We start from the raw sequence: 22,942 nt of genomic DNA, 5'->3' as shown, positions 1-22,942 counted from the left end.
TTTGATAAATAACAAAGATGAGTTGATGACAAACTTCCCAAAATGTTGTTATTTCGTAAGACTAAAATTTCCAAATTTTGCAATTCATTCCCAATCCATGAAGGTATATGTCAGAAGAACTTGTTATTCCCTGCATCAAGAAGTGCTAAACTTAAGCTACTCCTCAAAGTAACAAACAACTCTCCAGTAAACCCATTGTTTTGCAATATCAATACTTGAAGAACTTGTAGAGAACCCACAGAAATGGGAAATTCTCTAGAGAACTTGTTATTACTCAAGTCTGAAAACCATAATGATTTGAAAGGACTCCAACAATCAGGAAGCTGCCCATATGATTGATTATCAGAAAGATCTAATAAAATCAATGCTGGACTTGACCATTTTGCGCATAAAAACATCTGAAGCTCAGAAAAATTATTATTTGACAAAAAAAAGTGCCCCTGCATTTTGTAGAAATTTTGGAAGTGAGCCTTCAAACTGATTTGAAGCTAGATCTATGATAGGGTATTTAGCAAATTCTATGGCAACATTTGGTAAAATACCAGAAATGTTGTTACATGAAACATTCAAGTTTTTAAGTTGTGGTGTCAACAAACCCCAAAACCACTTTGGAATAGTGCCTGAAATTCCATTATTTGAAATGTCGAGTTCCATGAAATTATTTTGAGTTTGCAACCATTCCGTAAAACTAGGACCCAACTTGCATGACCTTAAATAGATGGCTTCCAATTGAAATGGTGGGACCCAATTATGGCTAAATCTCAAAGTGAATGAGTTGTCAAATAGGTCCAAAAATTTTAAGTTGTCCATATTGGCAAGATGTGAGTTTGTGAGAATGCCTTTTAAGGAGTTGGAATGAATGTCCAGAGACACTAGTGATGAGGGAAATCGGCAATCATTGGGTATTGTCCTATTCAACGAGTTATATGAAATGTCAAAATTCTTTAAAGATGAGAATGTGGAAAGGCTTACCAGTGTGCCAGTTATGTTATTATAGCTCAAGTCCAAGTATTGCAAAGAACACCGGGCACAACTAGAAAAAGTTTCAAGAATTGTTGAAAGTTCTTCACTCAAAAGATTAAACCATAGGGACAAAGAATGCAAGGTACATATATGCCCTAGGAATTTAAATCCACCCTTAAGTTGATTAGACCCAAGGTCTAGATTCTCAAGAGAATTCATCAGGCTAGCAAATTCAAAAGGGATGGGACCCTCTAGCTGGTTCGACTGAAGACTAAGATCAACAAGGTTGGGGCTGATGTTTAAGATCCAATGGAATACTGCAGATGACTTGAAATTATTCCCCATGAAATCCAATTTAGAAAGAGAAGAAGAGGAATTGAATTTTAAAGAGGGTAAGGAGAGGATACACTCATCTGAAAGATTATGGTATGTTATAGTTAGCTCTTTCAAGTTGGGCAGCTTTGCAATCATTTGCAACCAGTTGTGAGAATATGTGAGACCAGTTACATTTTGCAGCTCTAGACGAGTCAAAGATGTGAGACTAGACAGCCACTCATGTCTAGCACTATTTTCTTGATCAATCTTGAGAGTGCCTGTGTCACGTAGAAGAAGATTTTGCAAGTTCGTGAGGTTCCCAAGTTGATGAGGCATTGTTCCGCTAAGTGTATTATCTGAGAGATCAAGATACTGCAATCGTGAGAGATTTCCAAGTTGATAAGGTATTGCTCCTCTAAGATTATTTCTCGAAAGATCAACATGCTGCGGCTGCACGAGATTTCCAAGTTGATGTGGTATTGCTCCTGTAAGATTTAAATTCCACGAGAGATCAAGGTGCCTCAATTGTGAGAGATTTTCAAGTTGACAAGGTATCTCTCCTTTAAGAATATTGACTGAGAGATCAAGATGCCTCCATTGCGAGAGATTTCTGAGCTGAAAAAGAATTGCTCCTCCAACGAAATTCCACGAGAGGTCAAGATATTGTAAATGTGAAAAAAGCCCAAGTTGAGTCAGAATATTTCCTCCACTTAAACCGCAGTCGTGGAGATCAAGGTATCTCAAGTGCCGTAGAGAGGCAAGGAATTTGGGGATGGAGCTATCTTCAAAATAATTGGAACTAAGGTTCAGATACGTCAAATATTGTAACTCCGCCAATGATGCATCGATCTCACCTTTCAAGCGGAACTCTGGAAAATCACCAGGCAAATGGAGCTTGATGACATGGCCAGTTTGGTTGTTGCAGAAGACTCCCTCCCATTCACAGCAATCTGTCTTGTGCTGTTTGCTACCCCATGAAGACCATCTGACAAGGGAAGAATCATTCCCATGAGCAGTCTTAAAGTGAAGTAAGGCGTCCCTCTCCTTCTCTATGCATTAAACCTAATCAGCACCCATGGCTCTCCAAACCTCAAACGCTGTCATAGCTAACACCAGCAATTTCAGAAAACCCGTCCACATCATCCCCATTTCTTTCACCAGTGTATATCTGCCGAGTCGATAATGCTAGACACTCTGCCGAGTCGATAATGCTAGACATCTATTAGTATTTATAGAGATAATTGCTGGGAGTATGTAATTTTTATGATCAAGTTAACTTGTTTTTACACATTCTAATGTGTAATCTTTCATTTTGAAATCTACAAAAGCTTAAGAATCTTGACTTACAAAACATGTTGGGGCATTATTGTCGGGACGGGAATTTACTTTGGGGAAATTGCAATTTAGAATCTTGAAATTGCAAGAACGCAGATAGGGACCCTTGATAACTTCATTTTGTGTTTTGACAACTTCATGACACATTATTGTTGTCAAAACCCAAAGTGAAGTTGTCAAATGTCTCTATCTACATTTTTGTAATTTCAAGGTCCTAAATTGCAATTTTTCCAATTTACTTTCCACGGTCAATATCCTGTAACTATCATATTCACACTAACTTAATTTCCGATCAATCTAAAACACGCCAAATAAAGGTACGTATTCACGTCCCAAGCTTCAACAACTATCACTGCCCTCTAATTTCAAATTAATTTAACGCGGTTTCATACAAAGCTCCATTCAGCTACTCTAAGGAAATACTTATGTTGGGAAAAAATTTCTATGAGACCGTAAAGCCCAAAAAGAAAAGAAAAAAAAGAAGGATTATATTTATGGAAAACAAAAAAAATCAATGAAAAAAGTAGTATTTGTCATCAAGAAATATCTTGCACAATTGGTTATATTCGGTTTCATGAGAGAGACGTTGAATTATTTACTGAAGAAAATTTAACCAAAGAAAAAAAATATAAAACAAAGGATTGGTTCTCACTAATTATTTCCTAGCAACTTCTTAACGTATTTAAATTGGATCAATTTGTTTTCAAGTATGAATACCAACCACTCCCATCGACATAGGCTTTATGCTTAGCAATATTATAAAATTATGAGTCCATAGCGCGCATAATATATTCCATCGTTGATCTTCCCAGAAGCTTCAGCGAGAGGGAACATCCTTCCTCTTCTTACCACCGTCCACTTCCTTCTCCTCCTTTATTATCATCATTAGACTAACTTAGCACGTTTAAGATTTAATATCCTACAAAAATATTAGTTCAATATCAAATGACAAAAATTGTATATAAATAAATTTAAATTATTAAGAGTTGATCTGAATCTTTCACAACTTTATGTTTTTATTAAAATATTTCATATATTTTTTATTTTTTAGAAAATATTAAATCTCGATGGTTCGAAGTTGAGTAAACGGTGAGAATAAAAAAATGGAGGAAAACAAACGTAAAGGAAGTGGAGAATTTCCAAACTTCGTGGCCATCTTACATCTACCATTTTCACGCTCTAACTGCAAATGATGTGCGGTGAATTTTTTTTTTTTTTAAAAAAGAGCCTTCATTTACTATTAATGCTAAGATTAAAAAAGATATTTTACTTTAGTTTCCAAACGGCAAAGAATAGCAGGTATTTGCGTCCCAGCAAGCTTCAACCTCTATCATCTGCATGCTCTCTGATTTCGAATTAATGCAGTGACGTGGAAAGCTCCATTCAACTACTTTAAGAAAATACTCATGTAGAACAAAAAATTTTATCTGAGAAACAGAAAAGGATTCAAGAAAAACGAAAAAAAAAAAATCATTGAAGAAAAACAGTACTTGTCGTCAAGAAATACCTTGGTCTGATGATTTCACAAGGGACACTTTAAAGATCGTTTACTGAAGAAAATTGAACCAAAGAAAAAAAATATCATTTAGATAAACAAAAAGAATTATTGATAATGCCGGACACAGTACTAACTTGCTGCTGTTACTGATCTATTAGAATGCATAGACATAACTGCTGAGAGTATGTAATTTTTATACGATTAAATTAATTAACTTGTTTTTGCATGTTCTAATTAATATGCAATCTTTCATTTTCCTGTCAATCATATGCATACCCGCGCTTTTCTCAACTATGATTTTCACTCTATTTAATAAGTTGTTTAAAAAAAAATGGCAAAGAAAAGTATAATCTGATCCCACGTAATAAAAGCCCCAAGCTCCACGGTCAATATTCAACAACTATCATTCTCACTTTTATTTTCCAATTTCCACCTGACAAGGACAGGTATGTCCCTAGCTTCGAGATTCACCGTCATCTGCGCTCTAATTTCAAATGTGCAGTTTCCTGAAAAGCTCCATTCAACGACTATAAGTAAATTCTCTTCCATGTATAACAAAATATTTTCTATGAGATCTTAAAGCAAAAAACGAAATGAAAAGGATTATATTCAAGCAAAAAAATTCATTGAAAAATATAGTACTTATATCAGCAAAGTACCTTGGCCAATTGGTCTTAGAGGGAGATCTTGGGAAGTTTACTGAAGAAAATTCACCCACAGAAAAAAATCACAAAACAAAAAGGAAAGGATTGATATATAACAGCTCACTAATTAATAATTTCCCAGAAATTTGTTGACGTGTTTAAATTAAATAATTTATACTCCCGTTAACACGACATGTTCCTCCTTTTGCCGATACAAGGTCGAAATTCAAATAACTGATCTTCCAAGACGAAGCTTAACGACCATCTTAATTACATCCCTCGTTTTCATGCTAAATTCAAATTAATGACATGTGGTGGGAACAAGATAATAAGTAAAAAATATAATACTCCACCGATACTTAATATAAGAACTGATTATGGAATTGATTTAATTTTTACATATGAGACAAAAGTATGTATTTGCGTCCCGAGCTAGCTTTGAAATTCTCTATCACCTGCACTCTAATTTCAAATATGCAATTTCGCGGAAAGCTCCTTCCGATGTGTAGAACAACAAATTTTCCCTGACACCTAGCTAAAAGCAAAAAACAAAACAACAAATTTGGTGATAAAGCATGATTTCACTCCTACAATTCTGAGTGTGGGACGATTCGCTCAAAGACTTCAAAACCTAATAATTATGTATGTGTATATACTCCTATATCACAACAATAAATTAAATCAAAAAAATATAAAAATATATCTTTTTTAGTATTTAAACTTTGGTAAAAACATATTAAGTAAAATTGAAGAGATACATATATGTGAGGGGGAAGGCACTTGGTTCAGAAAGTGTTTCTTAATTTTATCGATGGTCTCGTACATCACTCCTCCGCGTTATCATGATATTGAGGGGGGAAAAAAGTACAGTGACATAATTAAAAATGGTTGGATGTCTGAAAATATTTTCTTTCTTACTTTGTATGTCCATCGTTAAACACAGTTAAGTTGTAGTCCACCGTTGGTTAAAAGATGGAAAGTATACAGGAATTAATTTTAAGTGCAAAGCGATTTCAAAATATTCTGAGTTTATATAAAAAGAAAAAAGAATGACAGTACTCATGGGTTTTTTGAAAAAAAATCGCATCAAATATTAAACTATGCAATATTGTTTTATACTTGATAAAAAAATATTAACAAATTGTTTCTTATATATATGTGTGTGAAATAAAGGAAGAGTGCTTATTATACCCCAAAAGCTTGTGGTGATTACCAAGTGCACTAAATTTTAGAATACCAAGTGCACTAAATTTTTTTTAAGGTACTGAATGCTATTAAAAAAATATTTTAGTGGGCTGAATGATCTTGAATTAAAAAAAAAAAGTTAGTCTCCATCTTATTATACCCAAAAGCTTGTGGTGATTGGTTTCAAGGTAAAAGAGAGCAGGGGCCGCAACCAAAAAAAGAGAAGCCAAGTTCACTAAAAACGCTCTCAAGACAACGCAAAATATAGTTTATCACTAATTTTCTAATTTCGCAGCTTCACGACAATCTATCATTTTCCCTCCGGTACCTTAATTAGATGACGTGTGGTAAGGAGGTCGAGATATTATTCTCGGATTAAATGAAATATATATGCATACTTTTCCGATCATAAATATAAAATATAGGCTGAAACATACATTTGGTCTTTTAACTTTGTATAAAGTTTCAATTTAATTCCTTAACTTTTAAAAGTATACTTTTAATTCTTTGACCCTAAAATTTTTTTTAAAAAAAATGTTATTAAGATATTAAATATTGATAAAACATTCTCAAATATTAATATATTAAGTTTAATTTTAAAAAACTTCTCACATGTCTAACGCGCACTAAACTTTATGGTCAATAAATAAATCACGACCCTCGTCATCATCATTATATATAAAATTTGAACCGCACTCATCACAAAATCACTCCACAGACCTTGTTGGGATGGACCCTCCAAAATGTGTAGTGCGTACTTATATATTTATATATATATATATATATATATATCACCATCTGTAGTCTTGTTTAAAAATCAAGTTAAATGGCATTCACATGTCAAGTTAAAGTTTTCTTTTCCCATCAAAATTAACCAAAAAAAAAAGGATTTGATTTGAAACGTTTTGATTGGGCAAAGCATGAACAAGACGTGATATTGTTGGACAATCTAATAATTTCTCAAAAGCAAAATGGAAGAAACGCATTATTGATACCTGCTATATTAAAAATCTTAGAAGTCCTAAAAAAAAAGTGAAACTGGGTCATTTGAATTTATAGAGTCCCTTTTGGCAAAAAAAAAAAAAAAAGAAAAGAAAATGTATAGAGTCCCTCATACAGTAAAGCGCAGAGAATTGAAATAATCATGCATATAAGGTATGTTTTGCGAAAAATAGTTTATGGTATTTTCGTATATCCAAGACAAAAGAAATATACCTTTTAGTCCGTCGGTAAGATAGTTTAAGCTATCGAGGTTGTTTTTAAGAAAGTTAGCTAAAAATTGCAAAGGTTGTTTTTTTCCTTTAAAAAGGAGAGAGGGAAAATATAATGAGTCATTGGAGAATTAAAAAATAACAAGCTTTTTAGAACCTACTAAAACACATGCAAACGTGAATCGAAACACGATCAAGGGATTATAACTTTAATTCAATTTATTACTCTCAATTACATGTCACCTCGATCTTGATTGGTGAAGCCATATCTGGTGAAACTCATCCCTTACTTTTTTTTTAACCAATGATTAGTTAAAAGATTATCAACTGTGAGATCTTATGAATTCATTTAAAATTCCCTTCACTATCGATCCAAAATGGAAAAAAATTGATATATTATAACCACAAGAAGAAGAAATATTACCCACCCCGAGCACGGGTTCACTGTATTTGAAATCGACCATTCATACGTTCTCTATAAATAGCCCCCCTTCGTCCTCTATTATATAACACGCAGCAAAAATCGAACCAACACACATTGGTTGAAGATTGGAATTGAAGAAGGCTCAAAAGCTCCACCATGGGAAGTGCCTCCATGTTAGCCTCGGTAGCCATGATAAGGTAATCAAAATTACAACTTCATCCATCAATTAATGGAACTCAACTTCCCAATATGTTTCAAGTTTTAATATGCATCCTTGCAAGTAAAATCATTCATCACTTTCAGGCTCGAAGGTAAGGTGGCCCTGATCACCAGCGGCGCAAGTGGTATCGGTGAGTCTGCTGTAAGGCTCTTCTCTCAGCACGGAGCTAAAGTGGTGATCGCTGATATCCAAGATGACTTGGGTCACTCAGTTTCCAAAAGCATCACAGATTCTTCATCTTCTTCTTCTTCCTCTTCTTCTGCTACCCACATCCATTGCGACGTGGCGAAGGAGAAGGACATCGAAAACGCAGTGGACACTGCAGTTTCGAAATACGGCAGGCTTGACATCATGTTCAACGATGTTGGTATTGTCGGCGTCAACAAAGCCAACATCCTCGAAAACCACAAATCCGAATTCGAGGAAGTCATCAACGTGAATCTCATCGGTGTGTTTCTGGGACCAAGCACGCTGCGAGGGTGATGGTACACATCACTTTCAAGTTAGGGTGATCGTACAAATCCTTAAATGCATCCTCAGTGAGCTCTGAGCTAGGATCCTCAGATGAAAAGTTTTCATGCCTATAACAGGAAAATCTCCATTTCTTGAATGAGGTGATAATTGAAGTTAGGCTAATAGAAAGAAGGCAAAATAAACCCTAGCATATCAATTTCACGCAGTGGCTAATCATATGTTTTCCTCAATAAGACGATTCTTAATCAAATGCACAAATTAGATGCTCAGAGATATTAATAGAGAAGGCTGTGAACAGAAGAAATTGTACATAGAAAATGTAATGAAGTTAGGTACTTCGTATTTTGTGTCATAGAAACTGAATTTAACAATTCTTAAATTCACTGCCATAGTGCCATGCCTTGGTACATTGCCACCTTTCAAAAGAGGTCCACTAAACATCCTAAGATTAAATAAAGTGAAAGACAGGATCCCTTAGCCTTACGAATAATAATATATTGTTGTCCTTGTAGATTATGGTTTCTTTTAAGGCCCGTTTGTTTCAACCCCATCGCAGGTTTACAATAATAATCCTTATTACATTATTATAAATGACATGTTTGGTTGGACTTATTGATGGTAAAAGGGATTACAATGGTATTATCAATTGCATATTTTTTGATAATATCTATTCTTATGGGAGGGGCTATGAATGATCATTGCAAGGTTGCAATGTCTCACAAATGTCCATTTTATTCTCTATAATCAATGTGAAAATATAATATTTGCCCTTAAACGTTATCCCTCTCCAAACTTTATCTTTCATCTCCCTCCCCCCATTACCATCATCGCTCCCTCTCCTCCCTGGTCTCTTTCCTCCGTTATCGTCACCTCCTCATACTACTTCACCTTTACCTCTAAATCTGTTGATCTTTGTCCCTTATCTCCAGATCTGTGCTGTTTTGGGTGCATCACATGTAGACTGGGCTGAAAGAGTTGATGGAGAAAGGGAATTGTTGTCGGCAGTGAGAGAACTCAAATGTAAACAGAGCACATAGTCGTGCAAGATGGGCAATGCACGAGGGCCGTTGCTGTAAGACAATGAATGTTGAAACGACATCTGAGAATGGCATTGGGTCTAAGAGCTGAAGACGGTGAAGGCATCTGTATGGAGAAAAGCAATGTTAATTTGGTTCTTTCTTTCTTGCTCACCATAGTCTAATTATGAAGAGGAGAAAATTGAAAATGTTTCAAATTGGAAAATTCAAGACAAAGTTGAAGCAAAAATGGAGGTGGACTATGGGTTGTTAAAAAGGTGTTGTGGCTTGCAAGGATTTGATGGAGGGGGATCGGTAATTGCAGAACGAGGTGCAGGAGCATCTCTGTTTGTGCCTGTGATTGGGGGCATTCTAGACTTTTAATCTTATTTTTATTTGATTAAATATAAAAGATAATTCTTTTTGCCAAATCTTATTAATAACTTACGAAACATATTGATGGTAAGGAATATTACATTACACCCCATCACCCCCTTGCATTGCATTACCATATACAAGCACTTGGAAATTAAACCAAACAGGCCCTTAGTTATCGACTGAATAGAGTGGACGCCAATGATTGAAATCCTATCCTCAGCTTCCTTTTAACAAATCCTGTAACCTCAAAATAGGCAACTAATCACAATTATTTTCTTTTCTCCATGACTCTAATGCAGATTACATCATTCACTGGGTTTCTTGTCTCATGCTGTATGTCTCTCCTGCCCCATAATTTTGTGATCTATTGCGATTGTGGACTTCATAGTATTTGACCATACAACAACAAAATCTGCCACAGTCAACGACAGTAAATGCCAAGTCTTCTCTACCCTAAGAAGCCTATGCTGGAGATAGCCAGCATGAACACTACCAAGCACATATTGACATATATAAGATATGAGGCTAGCCCATGGCTTTGTCTAGCTAAATTTTAAAGGTTAACTCAAAATTTAAGGTCGAAGGTGAACCAAGTTAAGCAAGCTCAAGTTTTGAGTATGCTGATAAGTGCAGATTTATGAAGCATCAAACAGAAGTAAATCAGCACTCAATGTATAAAGGTTGACTTCTCATTAAAATGATAGCAATAGCATTATCTTTCATATCAGGTCAGGCTGAGAATTTCAGCTGGAGGTTTGATTTGGTGTTTAGAATATAATAAAATTGAATAGGAAAAAAAAAGGGTGATACTTTTATGCAAAACGTCTTTTATGCCCCTTCGCAAGTGGGTTAATGTAGAAGAGCACTTGGGCTATCATTGCAAAACTGATAATTGCATATCACATTATATGTTCCTACTTCAAAGCCCCCCTGAATATTAAAATTTAATTTTGTTTCTGGTTAAACAGACGCACCCAGTGGGAACAATCTGCCATGACGACCTAATAGTCTAACACTCTATCGACATTGTGATATGTATTCGTAATTGGATAGAAGACATCTACAAAGTAGACACCGCTCCCTTAGTGATATCTACTAGTTTTGTTTCTTATTATGCGCGCACGGCAGAAGGCTGATACGGATAAAACGTAGGTGAAAGATTAGATATTGAAACTTTCCACTCCATACCATTGAAGAACACCCTTACTTCCGGATAATCTCCATTGATTCCTTCTTTTAATAACCCTTAATTCTCGAAGCAGCCAAAGAACAATATTCAAATTTAATTAATGCATAGGCAGAGACAAATAGACGGAAATATTACGTTAATTGGAAACCTGGAATGAAATCGAACACGAGGGGAGGTCGAATTAAGCAATAGCCGGATGAAGGGACGCTTCAGAAGTGAAACCCTAGAGTTGTCGGGTAGGAAAAGAGAGGCCAAAGGAAGAGAGGATGAACGGCAACAAACGGCGATAGGCATAGCTGCAACACCGGATTAACTTCAATCCGAGGCAAGTGGGAGTCAGGGAGTGGGTGGTATGTGACTGCTTGTAATTTCTTAACCCATTGATAAAACTGACCTCGTCAATTTTCTTTACTTCCCCAATAGTTTCGCTGAAAAATTTGTTTTCATAATCCCAAACTCTCAAAAATATCTTTTCATGTGAATTTATCAACCTCGTAAAAAGAAAAAAATAAGTTATTATTACTAACGAAAACTGGCAGGCAAGAGGGAAAAAACAAGAACAAGAAAATAACATAACTAAGTGACGAACAAAAATTAATTCACAATCAATTTACAATAAGTACAAAACAACTTTACCTTATGGTCGGGGAAAAAACGAACAAATCTTCAATTCCCCTTCCGCCACACCTTAATTAAAAAAAAAAGTAAATTTATATTTGGTAGAAACAGTCTTTGTGCTTGGATTTTACAAATAGTAAAAATTATATTAAAAAAAATTTTGGTATTAAAATGATAAGAAACATTGCGTACTAGATAGTTATAATAAAAAATTTTAAAGTTGAAAGTTCTTATTTATATGAAACATTGGGAATGTTTGGAAAAGAAACAAGAATAATGGAATAAGACACTGGACAAGCAAAACACAGAGAGAATGCTTATGCACCTAAAATTGTCTTAGATCGAAGTAGCATTAATACTAATTAACTAACTAGGGAGTGTAATTCTATATAAGTTCACCTATCATTCTTCAATAGGTTAGCTAAAATTACATAAGAATTAATAAATTACACTGCAACAAAAGTAGGCATTCCTTCAAGAAATGAATTAATTTTCTTTATTTTTGACAATGAAATTAATTAATGTTTTCTCTAAGAAACAAAAGAAGGATAAAAATAGTGACTTGGAATCTAGAGTTCTCCGAATATGCTCTCGCTGGCGGACTTTTCGAGCTTGAACGATTCTGGGCGGCACACGACGGAGGAGGCAGATCTCCTGCATCAAAACAAGAAGAAAGTAAGGAATGATGATGGGAGAGCAACGGACATGGATTTTGAAGGACACACCAGATCGTTTAGTGATACTTTGAAAGGAGTAAGCACGAATGGAAAGGAAGAATCGAGCAGGGCGCGAATGCAAAGAGAAAAGATCAAGGAAGGGATTCAGATTATTGATCACAGGAGAGGTAATACTACTATTCCTGAGTTCATTCTCTCTAAGGAAGTAGTAGATTACATCTGTCGGCCTTCTGAGTTGAGCCTAATTGTTAAATTCTTGGGATGGAAACTTGGATTGGGCAAGATGGAAGAGAGGTTGCAAAGAATGTGGGCTAGGGAGGGAGTAGTTTCAGTAGTTGGCCTGAGAAATGATTTTTTTGTGGTAACTTTCTCTAACAAATCTGATTATGAGCAAGCTCTAGCGGGAGGTCCTTGGATGATCCATGATCATTACTTGACGGTTAGAAAGTGGAGGAGGAACTTTGATCCGTTGATAGAATCAATTGAGGATGTTATTGTTTGGGTGAGACTAACAGATTTTCTGCTGGAAGCATATGAGGAGACGATTCCGGCAGCAATAGGAGATAGGATTGGTAATACTGTGAAGGTGGATCTGGCTACTTCCTTTCTAACCAGAGGAAGTTTTGCAAGGCTGGGGGTTTAGGTGAATTTAAGAGAGCCTTTACTGCCTAGGATCATTTTTGAAGGGAAAGAATATGATGTAGAATATGAAGGTTTACATCTCCTCTGTTATGGATGTGGGAGGTATGGGCATTTCGAGAGAGATTGTGGTGAAAAGGCTGGGGATGAGGCTAACTTTAGAAGGGAGGAGCATATGGATGAGGATAGATGTGGGGAAACAGAAAAGAAGGAAAAACTCTATGGAGCCTGGATGACAGTGACGAAGGAAAGGAGGACTAGGCGTGGAGGGACTGGTAGTACTGGAGGGGTACATAAGAACTCAGGTTCTAGATTTACAGCATTGGTAGTAGAAGAGGTAGAGGAAGAGAAGCAAACCTCTGAAACTGTAAAGCCCCTACTGATTACTCAAGGAGAAAACACTGAGTCGTGGAAGGAAGTTAAAGAACGGATCAAGCGAAATAGACGTCAACAGGACCTTGAATCTTTGAAGTGGCTTGAAAAGGAGAATAATGAGGCTGGAAACATAAGGGAGGATAAGGAAAGAAGAATGGTAGTGAGAAGAAAGGAAAGAGAAGCTAAAGCAAGATCAGAGTTTATTTTGGGGTAAAAAGAGGTTGTAGGATGTTTAACTTGGGAAAGTGAATGCTTGAAAGAAGTTGACTATAACAGAGTGGCCATGGTTCCATTTACAGGGGACAAGGATACTTTAATAGAAGGTACAACAAGTGGAAGACCCCCAGATCGGGAAGAAGTTGAGTTTGAGGTGAATACTGGGCAGTGTGACCTGGAGTTTGAGGTGGGGAAGGCTGTGGTGGCTGTTGACTGAATGTCCTTTTTTCTTAAAAAGTTTTTAATGGTTATGAATCAAAAAATATTGGTGTGGAATTGTAGAGGTGCTGGAGGGAGGGGTTTGAAGAGAGGTTTGAATTTTCTGGTAAAGGAGAAAAATCTAGATGTAGTGGTTTTATTAGAAACAAGAGTGGAGGGTGGTAGAGCAGAGGGTTTGATGAGGAGTATGGGATTCAGAAAAGTAGAAGTCATCCCGGGGGCTGGGTTTTCTGGTGGGATCTGGATTGCTTGGATGGAGGACAGGGTGTCTATAAAAATGGAGGAGATGGATAAACAATTTGGGCACTGCGAAATCCAGTTTATCAATGAGGATCCTTGGAAAATTACTTTTGCCTATGTTTGCCCAAGAGAATACGAGAAACAGGAGTTTTGGTGCAAAATGATAGAGGTTGCTGAAAGAGAAAGAGGGCCATGGCTGTTGATTGGTGATTTAAATGATATAAGAGGGGAGCAAGAAAAGAGTGGGGGAGCTCCTGTGAATGTAGGGAAGTGTGGTAAGTTCATTGAAAGAATTGATCAATGCGGATTGATAGATGTACAGACGTATGGAAATCGGTTCACTTGGAAGGGGCCTCTAATCCGAGATATGACAGGGTGTTTTAAAGATTGGATAGGGGGCTTTGCAATATAGCAGGGAGGACAAAGTTTCAAGAAGTTGGAATTAAAGTGCTACCAAGGCTTGAGTGCTCTGATCATCACCCTCTATTACTAGTCTTAGAGGAGGATAGGGAATGGAGGGGAGAAAAACCTTCTAGGTTTGAAGCAGCATGGCTCTTACATGAGAAGTTTGATTCAATGTTAAAGGAAAACTGGAAGAAAGGGGGGTAGTGAGTAGTAACCTTGAGGAACTAAAGGGAAAGCTGCAAAGTTGGAATAGGGAGGTGTTCAAAAATATTCAAAAATGGAAGAGATCTATATTGGTAAGATTGGATGGAATTTAAAGACAGCTAAGTAGAAGAAGTGACGGAGGACTGTTTAAATTGGAAAAGAAGTTATAGAGAGAACTGGAAGAGATATTGAAACAGGAAGAGATCCTTTGGTACCAGAAGTCAAGAGGTGATTGGATCAATGATGGAGACAGAAATACATGGTTCTATCATATTAGAACTACTAACAAAAGGAAAAGGAATAGAGTAATTATGTTGAAAAAAGATGATGGTGAATGGGAGGAAAATCAAGAAGAGCTAAAGAAGATGGCAGTAGACTTCTATAAAAGATTATTTTCAGTCGATACTGCAGAGGAGGCAGTTGGGGACTCAGTGGAACAAGGAGTTTGCACTTTTCCTGTACTTGAGGAGGAGGAGGTTAAGAGGTTGGAGAGACCACTTGCAGAAGAGGAAGTGAAGAATGCTATGTTCAACATAGGGGCCTTTAAAGCCCTAGGTGTTGATGGATTTCCAGCTTTGTTTTTCCAAAAGGAATGGGAGATCGTGGGGAAGGAGGTGTGGATGTTTGTAAGAGAGGTTTGGGCAGGAGAAAGGGCAATGGATGACATAAAGAAAAAGCTTTTGGTTCTTGCTCCAAAGATTGATAGGCCAGAGAATTTACGGCAAATGAGACCTATAGCACTCTGTAATGTAATATACAAATGCATTTCTAAAGTAATTGTAGCAAGAATGAATAGGGTAATGGATAGATTGGTTGCCCCGAATCAAGTAAGCTTTGTACCAGGTAGGCACATACAAGATAACATTGTTGTTGTACAGGAGGTATTGCATTCGATGAAGGGAACCCATGGAGGAAGAGGGTATTTTGCTATGAAGTTAGACCTTGAAAAAGCGTATGATAGATTGAAGTGGGAATTTATCAGTGTAATGTTGGAGAAATTAGGGATGGGAAGTAAGATGAAGGGCTTAATTTTGCAGTGTGTTAGCACTGTGTCAATGCAAGTTTTATGGAATGGGGAGAAGACAGAAGTGTTTTGCCCAGAAAGAGGTGTTAGACAAGGGGGTCCTCTTTCCCCTTACATTTTTGTTTTGGCTATGGAGAAACTCACGCATATTATCCAGAAGATGCAGAGTAGTGGAAGGTGGAGATCAATAAGGATTGGTAGGGAGGGTCTTGTGATTACTCATCTAATGTTTGCTGATGATCTGATTATATTTGGGGAGGCTACTAAGGAACAGATGCAGTGTACAATGGAATGTCTAGAATCCTTTTGTCAGATAACAGGGCAGAAGGTGAATTTTGCCAAGTCGGCTATTTTTTGCTCCAAGAATGTAAGTAAAGAGTACGATAAAGAGCTTGTAGGTGGGACTGGGCTCCGTATAGTGGATGATTTGGGAGATTACCTGGGGTTACCTCTGAGCTATGGTAATGCTAAAAGTAGGAAATTTGTGTTTGTGTTGAATAAAGTAAAGAGCAGACTAGCAGGATGGAAGGTGAGATGCTTAAGTATGGCGGGATGTGTAACCTTGGCTAAGTCTATAATCAGTGCCATACCGATCTATCCTATGATGGTGACGGAGATACCGAAGGGGATTATTGATGGAATTGAGAAGATACAGAGAAGTTTTGTGTGGGGGCATGATAGTGAAGTGAGGAAGATGCACTTAGTGAACTGGAATCAGATGCAGAGACCAAGATAGTATAAGGGGTTGGGCATTCTAAACTTGACCAGCATGAACAAAGCGTGTCTGATGAAACTTGCGTGGAAACTGAAGGCTCAAAGTGGAGGATTGTAGAGGGAGGTTTTGTTAAATAAGTATAATGATGGAAGGGAAATAACTGGCTCCCCCATAGTCAGAGCTTTGGCGTCTACGTTATGGAAGGATTTGGGAAGAGTTTGGGAAGAGATTAGTAATTTTAGTTGGAAAGGTGTGGGAGATGGTCAAAACACACTGTTTTGGAGGGATAGATGGGTTGATAATGAGACTGTGCTACAAGATTTCAAATTGGGTGAAGATTTAGTAGAAAGTGATTGTAGGGTTGCGGATATGGTAACTGAGGAGGGACAGTGGAATAAGGAGCTAATTGATCTCATTGTTTCCCAAGAAGTTGTTGGAAAGATTTGGGCAAAAGCCCCCCTGAGAGGAGATGGAGGAAGAGATAAGGACCTATGGAGGGGAAATAGAGATGGTAGATTCATTGTGAAGAGTGCCTATAAATTCTTAGAAGAGAGGAAGTGGGGAGTTGAGGGGAAAGACTGGGACCTAATTTGGAAATGGAAAGGGCCGGAAAGAATAAGGTTGTTCCTCTGGCTAGCTGCCAATGACAGATTAAATACTAATGCATTGAGGAATCAGAGGTTGAGTGTGTCAGGGTGTTGTGATGTGTGTCAGGAGTTAAAGACTACCGGTCATGTTCTACGTGATTGTCTGAAGGCAAGGGAGGCTTGGAGTATGATGAATGGATTAAGAGGATGCAGTAATAACCAGCAGACAGATCAATGGATTAAGTTGAATTTAAAAAATGAGGAGAGATTTTGAGGAATACCTTGGAATTTCTGCTTTGGGGTGACTTGTTGGAGCCTATGGAAACGAAGGAATGAGAGAATCTTCAACCCAGGTAAGGCTCGAGGTGATGAAGGGGTGTTCCGCCTACTTCTCAAATGCTTAAACTTGTGTCATGAGATTATGAAGGTGAAAAGATGCGATCTTGTGCTGCTAATGGAGGTTGATCTTGAAGGAAAAAGAAGACGAGTTTGGAAGGCCCCAGAAGCAGGATGGTTCAAGCTTAACACTGATAGAGCTTGTAGGGGAGAGCAGGAAGTGGTGGGCTGTGGTGGTGTGGTAAGGGATGAAAAAGGTGAGTGGGTATCTGGATTTGCAGTGAAAATAGGGTGTTGTACACCAGAAGAGGTAGAAGCTTTGGGGTATAAGGAGAGGCCTGGAAGTAGCTTGGAACTTGGGAATCAAAAAGGTGATTTTGGAGGCTGATGTGAGAGATACTGCCAGAAGGTTGAAGGGGAAGTATAAAGAAGGAAGCTTTACCTGTTGTTTATGGAAGGAGATTGTTGAATTAATGGATCGAAGGTGGGAAGTCAGAGTTGAGTGGATTCTGCGAGAAGCAAACGCTGTAGCGAATGCTCTTGTGAAGTTAAGTTTGGAAATGGATGGGTCTCTGCAAATCTGGAAAGAGGAACCTGAGATCTTGAAGGGATTATACGAAGAAGACAAGATACGAGGAATGGGGGGTAGCTGTCGTGTAAATTGGGTAGGAAGGGTTGTTTATGAGTAGTGAGTTGGGCTTGGGCCCTCTTTTGTCTACCAAAAAAAAAAATAGTGACTTGGAAAGGGAAAGCATAAGCACAACATGTTGCTCTGCCTTGAATCCAAAAACAGAGGATGAAGCCTCTGCCACTCTGAGACATGAACCATAGAAACACATTAGTTTTGTCTTCTTTTCTTAGGACAGCTACGTTGTTTTAGATCCATAATTTGGTATGTCTAGTGTAATGAAGTAGGAGTAAATTCAGGCAGAGGAAGAGAAGAACAAGTACAGAGTAAATCAAGCAAATTACCATTGTTTGATGAGATGGATATATCACAATCTGTGGCATGTATACAATGATAGAACCCGCCCTTGTGCCTTGCTTCAATTCATATATACTACTATATGCATTTTCAACTCATTTGTCTGATATCATAATAATAAAATCTTATGAACTTGCACTGCAATAATTATCATTGTTTGATACCATAATCATAACACAATATAAAACAAACAGTACAAAACAACACATAGTATCTTAGAGCTCAACAATATGCTTTAACGTTAGATTATTTAATTGACTAATTACTTGAACATTGAAATAAGTTATGTTGGTCTTCCAGCAAACTCTTAGCCCGTCATGCCTCCTGCTCTGGATGTGGCCCGACCTTTGAGCTTGAAGATGTTCACTATAGTTCCTCCTGCAAAAAGCAAGCAACAAAATAGCTCGATGTTAAGAAAAACAGAAAATACTAATTACATTTTTACGACAGATAAAGAGACCAGAAATTAAAATTAAAAGAGTCGAGGCGTTTTATGATTAATTTTTTATGCTACAAAACCTTTCACTAGTGGTAGGCAATAGATATTTATTTTCATCACATAATAATTATGCATAACATGAATTTGACGTTGTCCATATAATTATAGTTAAATGTCATAAATAGTTTATTCCCCAAACGTCAATTTTTGGGTTGTGTTTTTTTTTTTTTTGGGTGCTATCATAGCAGCGCAATGAATTTTAAGTTGATTTAACTACTTAATGATAATAAAAATAGTAAGCATGACAAGTTTTTTATAAGATATAATACTACATAATTATAAGTGAAGTTAAATATTAAATGCGGAGAAATTAAATTTAAAAGGACATAATATAGAGTAGAAACTATTCAATAGTAGGCATGAAAAACCTATAAAAGTACGAGTAAAGATATAAGCAGCAAGTATTACTAGATAACCTCTGAGCCACCTATTGCACTTTGTCACATTCAATACAACCATAACATAGATAGGATCGGTCAAATTGCTGAGGAACTTGAAGTACGCGTGCCTCCAGGAGCGATTAAAAAGTATTGGCCCAAAAATTCCCCAAAATCCAACAGCGAATCCAAATCCCATACTCAAATAAAACTTCTTAGAAAGAATTGAATCATTATTTTCTTGGAATTTAACTGATTCTTGAGGTTCTTCCTTCCCAGGACACTTTATCTCAAGCGGTTCTCCACATAGGCCAAGATTTTCTTCATAGCTCGAGTTATCAAAACTTTGCAGTTGTGTGCTAGTTGGAATTTTCCCAGAAAGGTTGTTAGATGACAAGTCTAACACTGCAAGATAATTAAGTTGAGCAAAACTAAATGGAATTGAACCAAAGAGATGGTTTTTGGACAAATCAAGAGACTATAATGATCTTAAGCTTCCAATCTCCGAAGGAATTTCTCCATCTAATTGATTTCCTGATAAATTTAATCTGACCCCAACTAACATTCCTAATTCTCGTGGAATTTTTCCACTTAACTTGTTGTTTGAAAGATCAAAGCCTGTAACCTATATACTATGCTTGAATATACGTTCTTGGTGTTTCCACATCAGCATTGCAATTGGATCATATTCAAAATAAGATCTTCTATTGGGAGCAAAAACGAAACCAAAAATAATAGAATAATCTACACTCTCCAGAGCCATTTGTGTGAATTTTTTGAAGCATTTAGGGATTTGTCCAGATAGAATGTTCAAAGAGAGGTCCAAAAATTGAAGGTTTGATAAATAAGAAAGATGACTTGACAAGTCTCCAGAAATGTTATTATTTCGTAAGATTAAAGTTTTAAATTTTTGCAATCCATCATTATTCCCAATCTGTGAAGGTATATGTCCAAAGAACTTGTTTTCCCCCGCATCAAGAACTACTAAATTTGAGCAACTACTCAAAGTAACGAGCAACTCTCCAGTAAACCCATTATTTCTCCATATTAGTAGTTTAAGACTTTGTAGAGAACCAACAGAAATAGGAAATTCTCGAAAGAAATTATTGTTACTCAAGTCTAAAAATGCTAATGATTTGAAAGGACTCCAACAAGTAGGAAGCTGTCCATATAATTGATTACCAAAAAGGTTTAATACCTTCAATCCTTGAATTGACCCGTTTGCACACAAAAATGTGTAAAGTTCTGAAAAACTATTATTTGAAACATGAAGGCCCATTGTATTTTGTAGAAATTTTGGAAGTGAGCCTTCGAAGTGATTCGAAGCTAGAGATATAGTGGGGTATTTACCAAATTCAATGGCAAGATTTGGCAATGTACCATAAATGTTGTTGCATGAAACATTCAAGTTTGTAAGCTGTGGTGTCAACAAACCCCAAAACCACTCTGGAATGGTGCCTAAATTCCATTATTTGAAATATCAAGTTCTGTGAAAATATTTTGAGTTTGCAACCATTCGGGAAAATCAGAACCCAACTTGCATGACCGCACATAGATGGCTTCTAATTGGAATGGCAGGACCCAATTATGACTGAATCTAAAGTCATTGAATTATTAGATAGGTCTAAAACTTTCAAGTTGTGCATATTGGCAAGGTGTGAGTTTGTGAGAATGCCTTTTAAGGAGTTGGAACTAATATCCAAAGAAACCAGCGAAGAGGGAAATCGATATTCTTTGGGTATTGTCCCATTCAACAGGTTCCTTGAAATGTCAAAATTCTTTAAACATGAGAATGTGGAAAGGTTTACCAGTGTGCCGATGATTTGATTATCGCTTAAGTCCAAGTATTGCAAAGAACACCGGGCACAACTAGAAAAAGTTTCAAGAATTGTTGAAAGTTCTTCACTCAAATGATTAAACCTTAGGGACAAAGAATGCAAGGTACATATATGCCCCAGGATTTTAAATCCACCCTTAAGTTGATTAAAATCAAGGTCCAGATTCTCAAGAGAATTCATCGCATTGGCAAATTCATAAGGGATTGGACCTTGCAAGAGATCATTGAAAGAATGTCCAAGATCAAGCAAGTTGGCGCTGATATTTAAGATCCAATGGAATACTGTAGATGACAGGAAATTATTGAATGAGAAGTCCAATCTAGAAAGAGAAGTAAAGGAATTGAATTTTAAAGAGGGTAAGGAGAGGATATACTCATCAGAAAGATCATTTTCCTGTATAGTTAGCTCTTTCAAGTTGGGCAGTTTTGCAATCATTTGCAACCACTTGTGAGAATATTTGAGATCAGTTACATTTCGCAGCTCTAGACGGGTCAAAGATGTGAGACTAGATAGCCACTCACGTCCAGCAGCACCATTTTCTTGACCAGTTTTGAGAGTACCTGCGTCGCGTAGAAGAAGATTCTGCAAGTTCGAAAGGTTCCCAAGTTGATAAGGTATTACTCCGCTAAGCTGATTAAGCGAGAGATCAAGATACTGCAATTGTGAGAGATTTCCAAGCTGATAAGGCATTGGTTCTGTAAGATTATTTGTCGAAAGATCAAGATGCTACAGTTGCACGAGATTTCCAAGTTGATGAGGTATTGCTCCTCCAAGATAGTCATTGCCCGAGAGATCAAGATACCTCAATTGCGAGAGATTTCTGAGCTGATAAGGAATTGCTCCTCCAGCCTCATTCCCAGAGAGGTCGAGATATTGTAAATGTGAAAGAAGCCCAACTTGAGTGGGAATATTTCCTCCACTTAAACCGCAATAGTGGAGATCAAGGTATCTTAAGTGCCGCAGAGAGCCAAGGAATTCGGGGATGGAGCTATCTTCAAAATAATTGGAACTAAGGTTCAAATACATCAAGTATTGTAACTCCACCAATGATGCATCGATCTCACCTTTCAAGCGGAACTTTGGAAAATCACCAGGAAGATGGAGCTTGATGACATGGCCAGTTTGGTTGTTGCAGAAAACTCCCTCCCATTCACAACAATCTGTCTTGTGCTGTTTGCTACCCCATGGAGACCATCTAACAAGGGAAGAGTTGCCAAGGGCAGCCTTAAAGTGAAGTAAGGCTTCCCTCTCCTTCTCTATGCATTGAACCTCATTAGCACCCATGGCCCTCCAAAGCTCAAACACTGTCATAGCTAACACCAGCAATTTTAGACAACATGGGCCCATCATCCCCATTCCTTTCACAAGTGTATCTCTGCTGAGTTGATAATGCTAGACACACTACTGAATCTATTAGTATTTATAGAGATAATTGCTGCAGGGAGTATGTAATTTTTATATGATCAAGTTAACTTGTTTTTAGACATTCTAATGTGTACTCTTTCATTTCGTAAGCTACAAGAGCTTAAGAATCTTGACGCGCAAAACATGCTGGGGCCTTATTGTCGGGACGGAAATTTACTTTCCACGCTCAATATCCAATAACTATCATATTCACACCAACTTAATTTCCAATCAATCTAAAACACGCCAAATAAAAGTAGGTATTCACATTCCAAGCTTCAACAACCATCATCTGCCCTCTAATTTCAAATTAATTTAACGCGGTTTCATGCAAGGCTCCATTCATCTACTCTAAGGAAATACTTAGGTTGAAAAGAAAATTTTCTCTGAGACATTAAAGCAAAAAAAAAAAAAAATCCTTCATTTACTATTAATGCGTAAGATTAAAAAAGATATTTTACTTTAGTTTCCACAAGGCAAAGAATAGCAGGTATTCAGTTGCGTCCCAGCAAGCTTCAACCTCTATCATCTGCATGCTCTCTAATTTTGAATTAATGCAGTTACGTGGAAAGCTTCATTCAACTACTTTAAGAAAATACTCATGTAAAACAAAAAATTTTCTCTGAGAAACAGAAAGGATTCAAGAAAAAAGAAAAAAAAATCATTGAAGAAAAAACAGAACTTGTCGTCAAGAAATACCTTGGTCTATTGAATTCCCAAGGGACACCTTAA

General features: G+C 37.0%; 1 protein-coding gene and 1 pseudogene across 1 annotated transcript; one reads left to right on the top strand and one right to left on the bottom strand.

Moving 5' to 3' along the window:
- Nucleotides 1-110: 110 nt before the first annotated feature.
- Nucleotides 111-2,497, bottom strand: LOC114742632 (receptor-like protein 12). The gene is made up of 3 exons (XM_028930852.1): nucleotides 2,409-2,497; nucleotides 973-2,263; nucleotides 111-323 (listed from the first exon to the last, which is right to left on the bottom strand). The coding sequence occupies exons 1-3, from the start codon at nucleotides 2,495-2,497 to the stop codon at nucleotides 111-113; spliced, it is 1,593 nt and encodes a 530-aa protein (XP_028786685.1).
- Nucleotides 2,498-7,692: 5,195 nt separating this feature from the next.
- The window catches only part of LOC114742631 (secoisolariciresinol dehydrogenase-like), a 31,180-nt pseudogene continuing 15,930 nt past the window's right edge, over nucleotides 7,693-22,942 (top strand).

The sequence above is a fragment of the Neltuma alba genome, unplaced genomic scaffold (assembly GCF_004799145.2).
Source record: "Neltuma alba isolate B1F8T4 unplaced genomic scaffold, ASM479914v2 tig00003838_pilon, whole genome shotgun sequence".
In the NCBI taxonomy this organism is placed as follows: domain Eukaryota; kingdom Viridiplantae; phylum Streptophyta; class Magnoliopsida; order Fabales; family Fabaceae; genus Neltuma; species Neltuma alba.
The sequence above is the reverse complement of the archived record's forward strand: the minus strand, read 5'-3'. Positions and strand labels throughout refer to the sequence as shown.

Coding starts and splice junctions, on each gene's coding strand:
- LOC114742632 (XM_028930852.1), bottom strand. CDS start 2,497: ATGTCTAGCATTATCGACTCGGCAGAGTGTCTAGCATTATCGACTCGG. Junction 2,264..2,408: donor AATGGGGATGATGTGGACGG/GTTTTCTGAAAT, acceptor TTCCCTTGTCAG/ATGGTCTTCATGGGGTAGCA. Junction 324..972: donor ATAACATAACTGGCACACTG/GTAAGCCTTTCC, acceptor TCATATGGGCAG/CTTCCTGATTGTTGGAGTCC.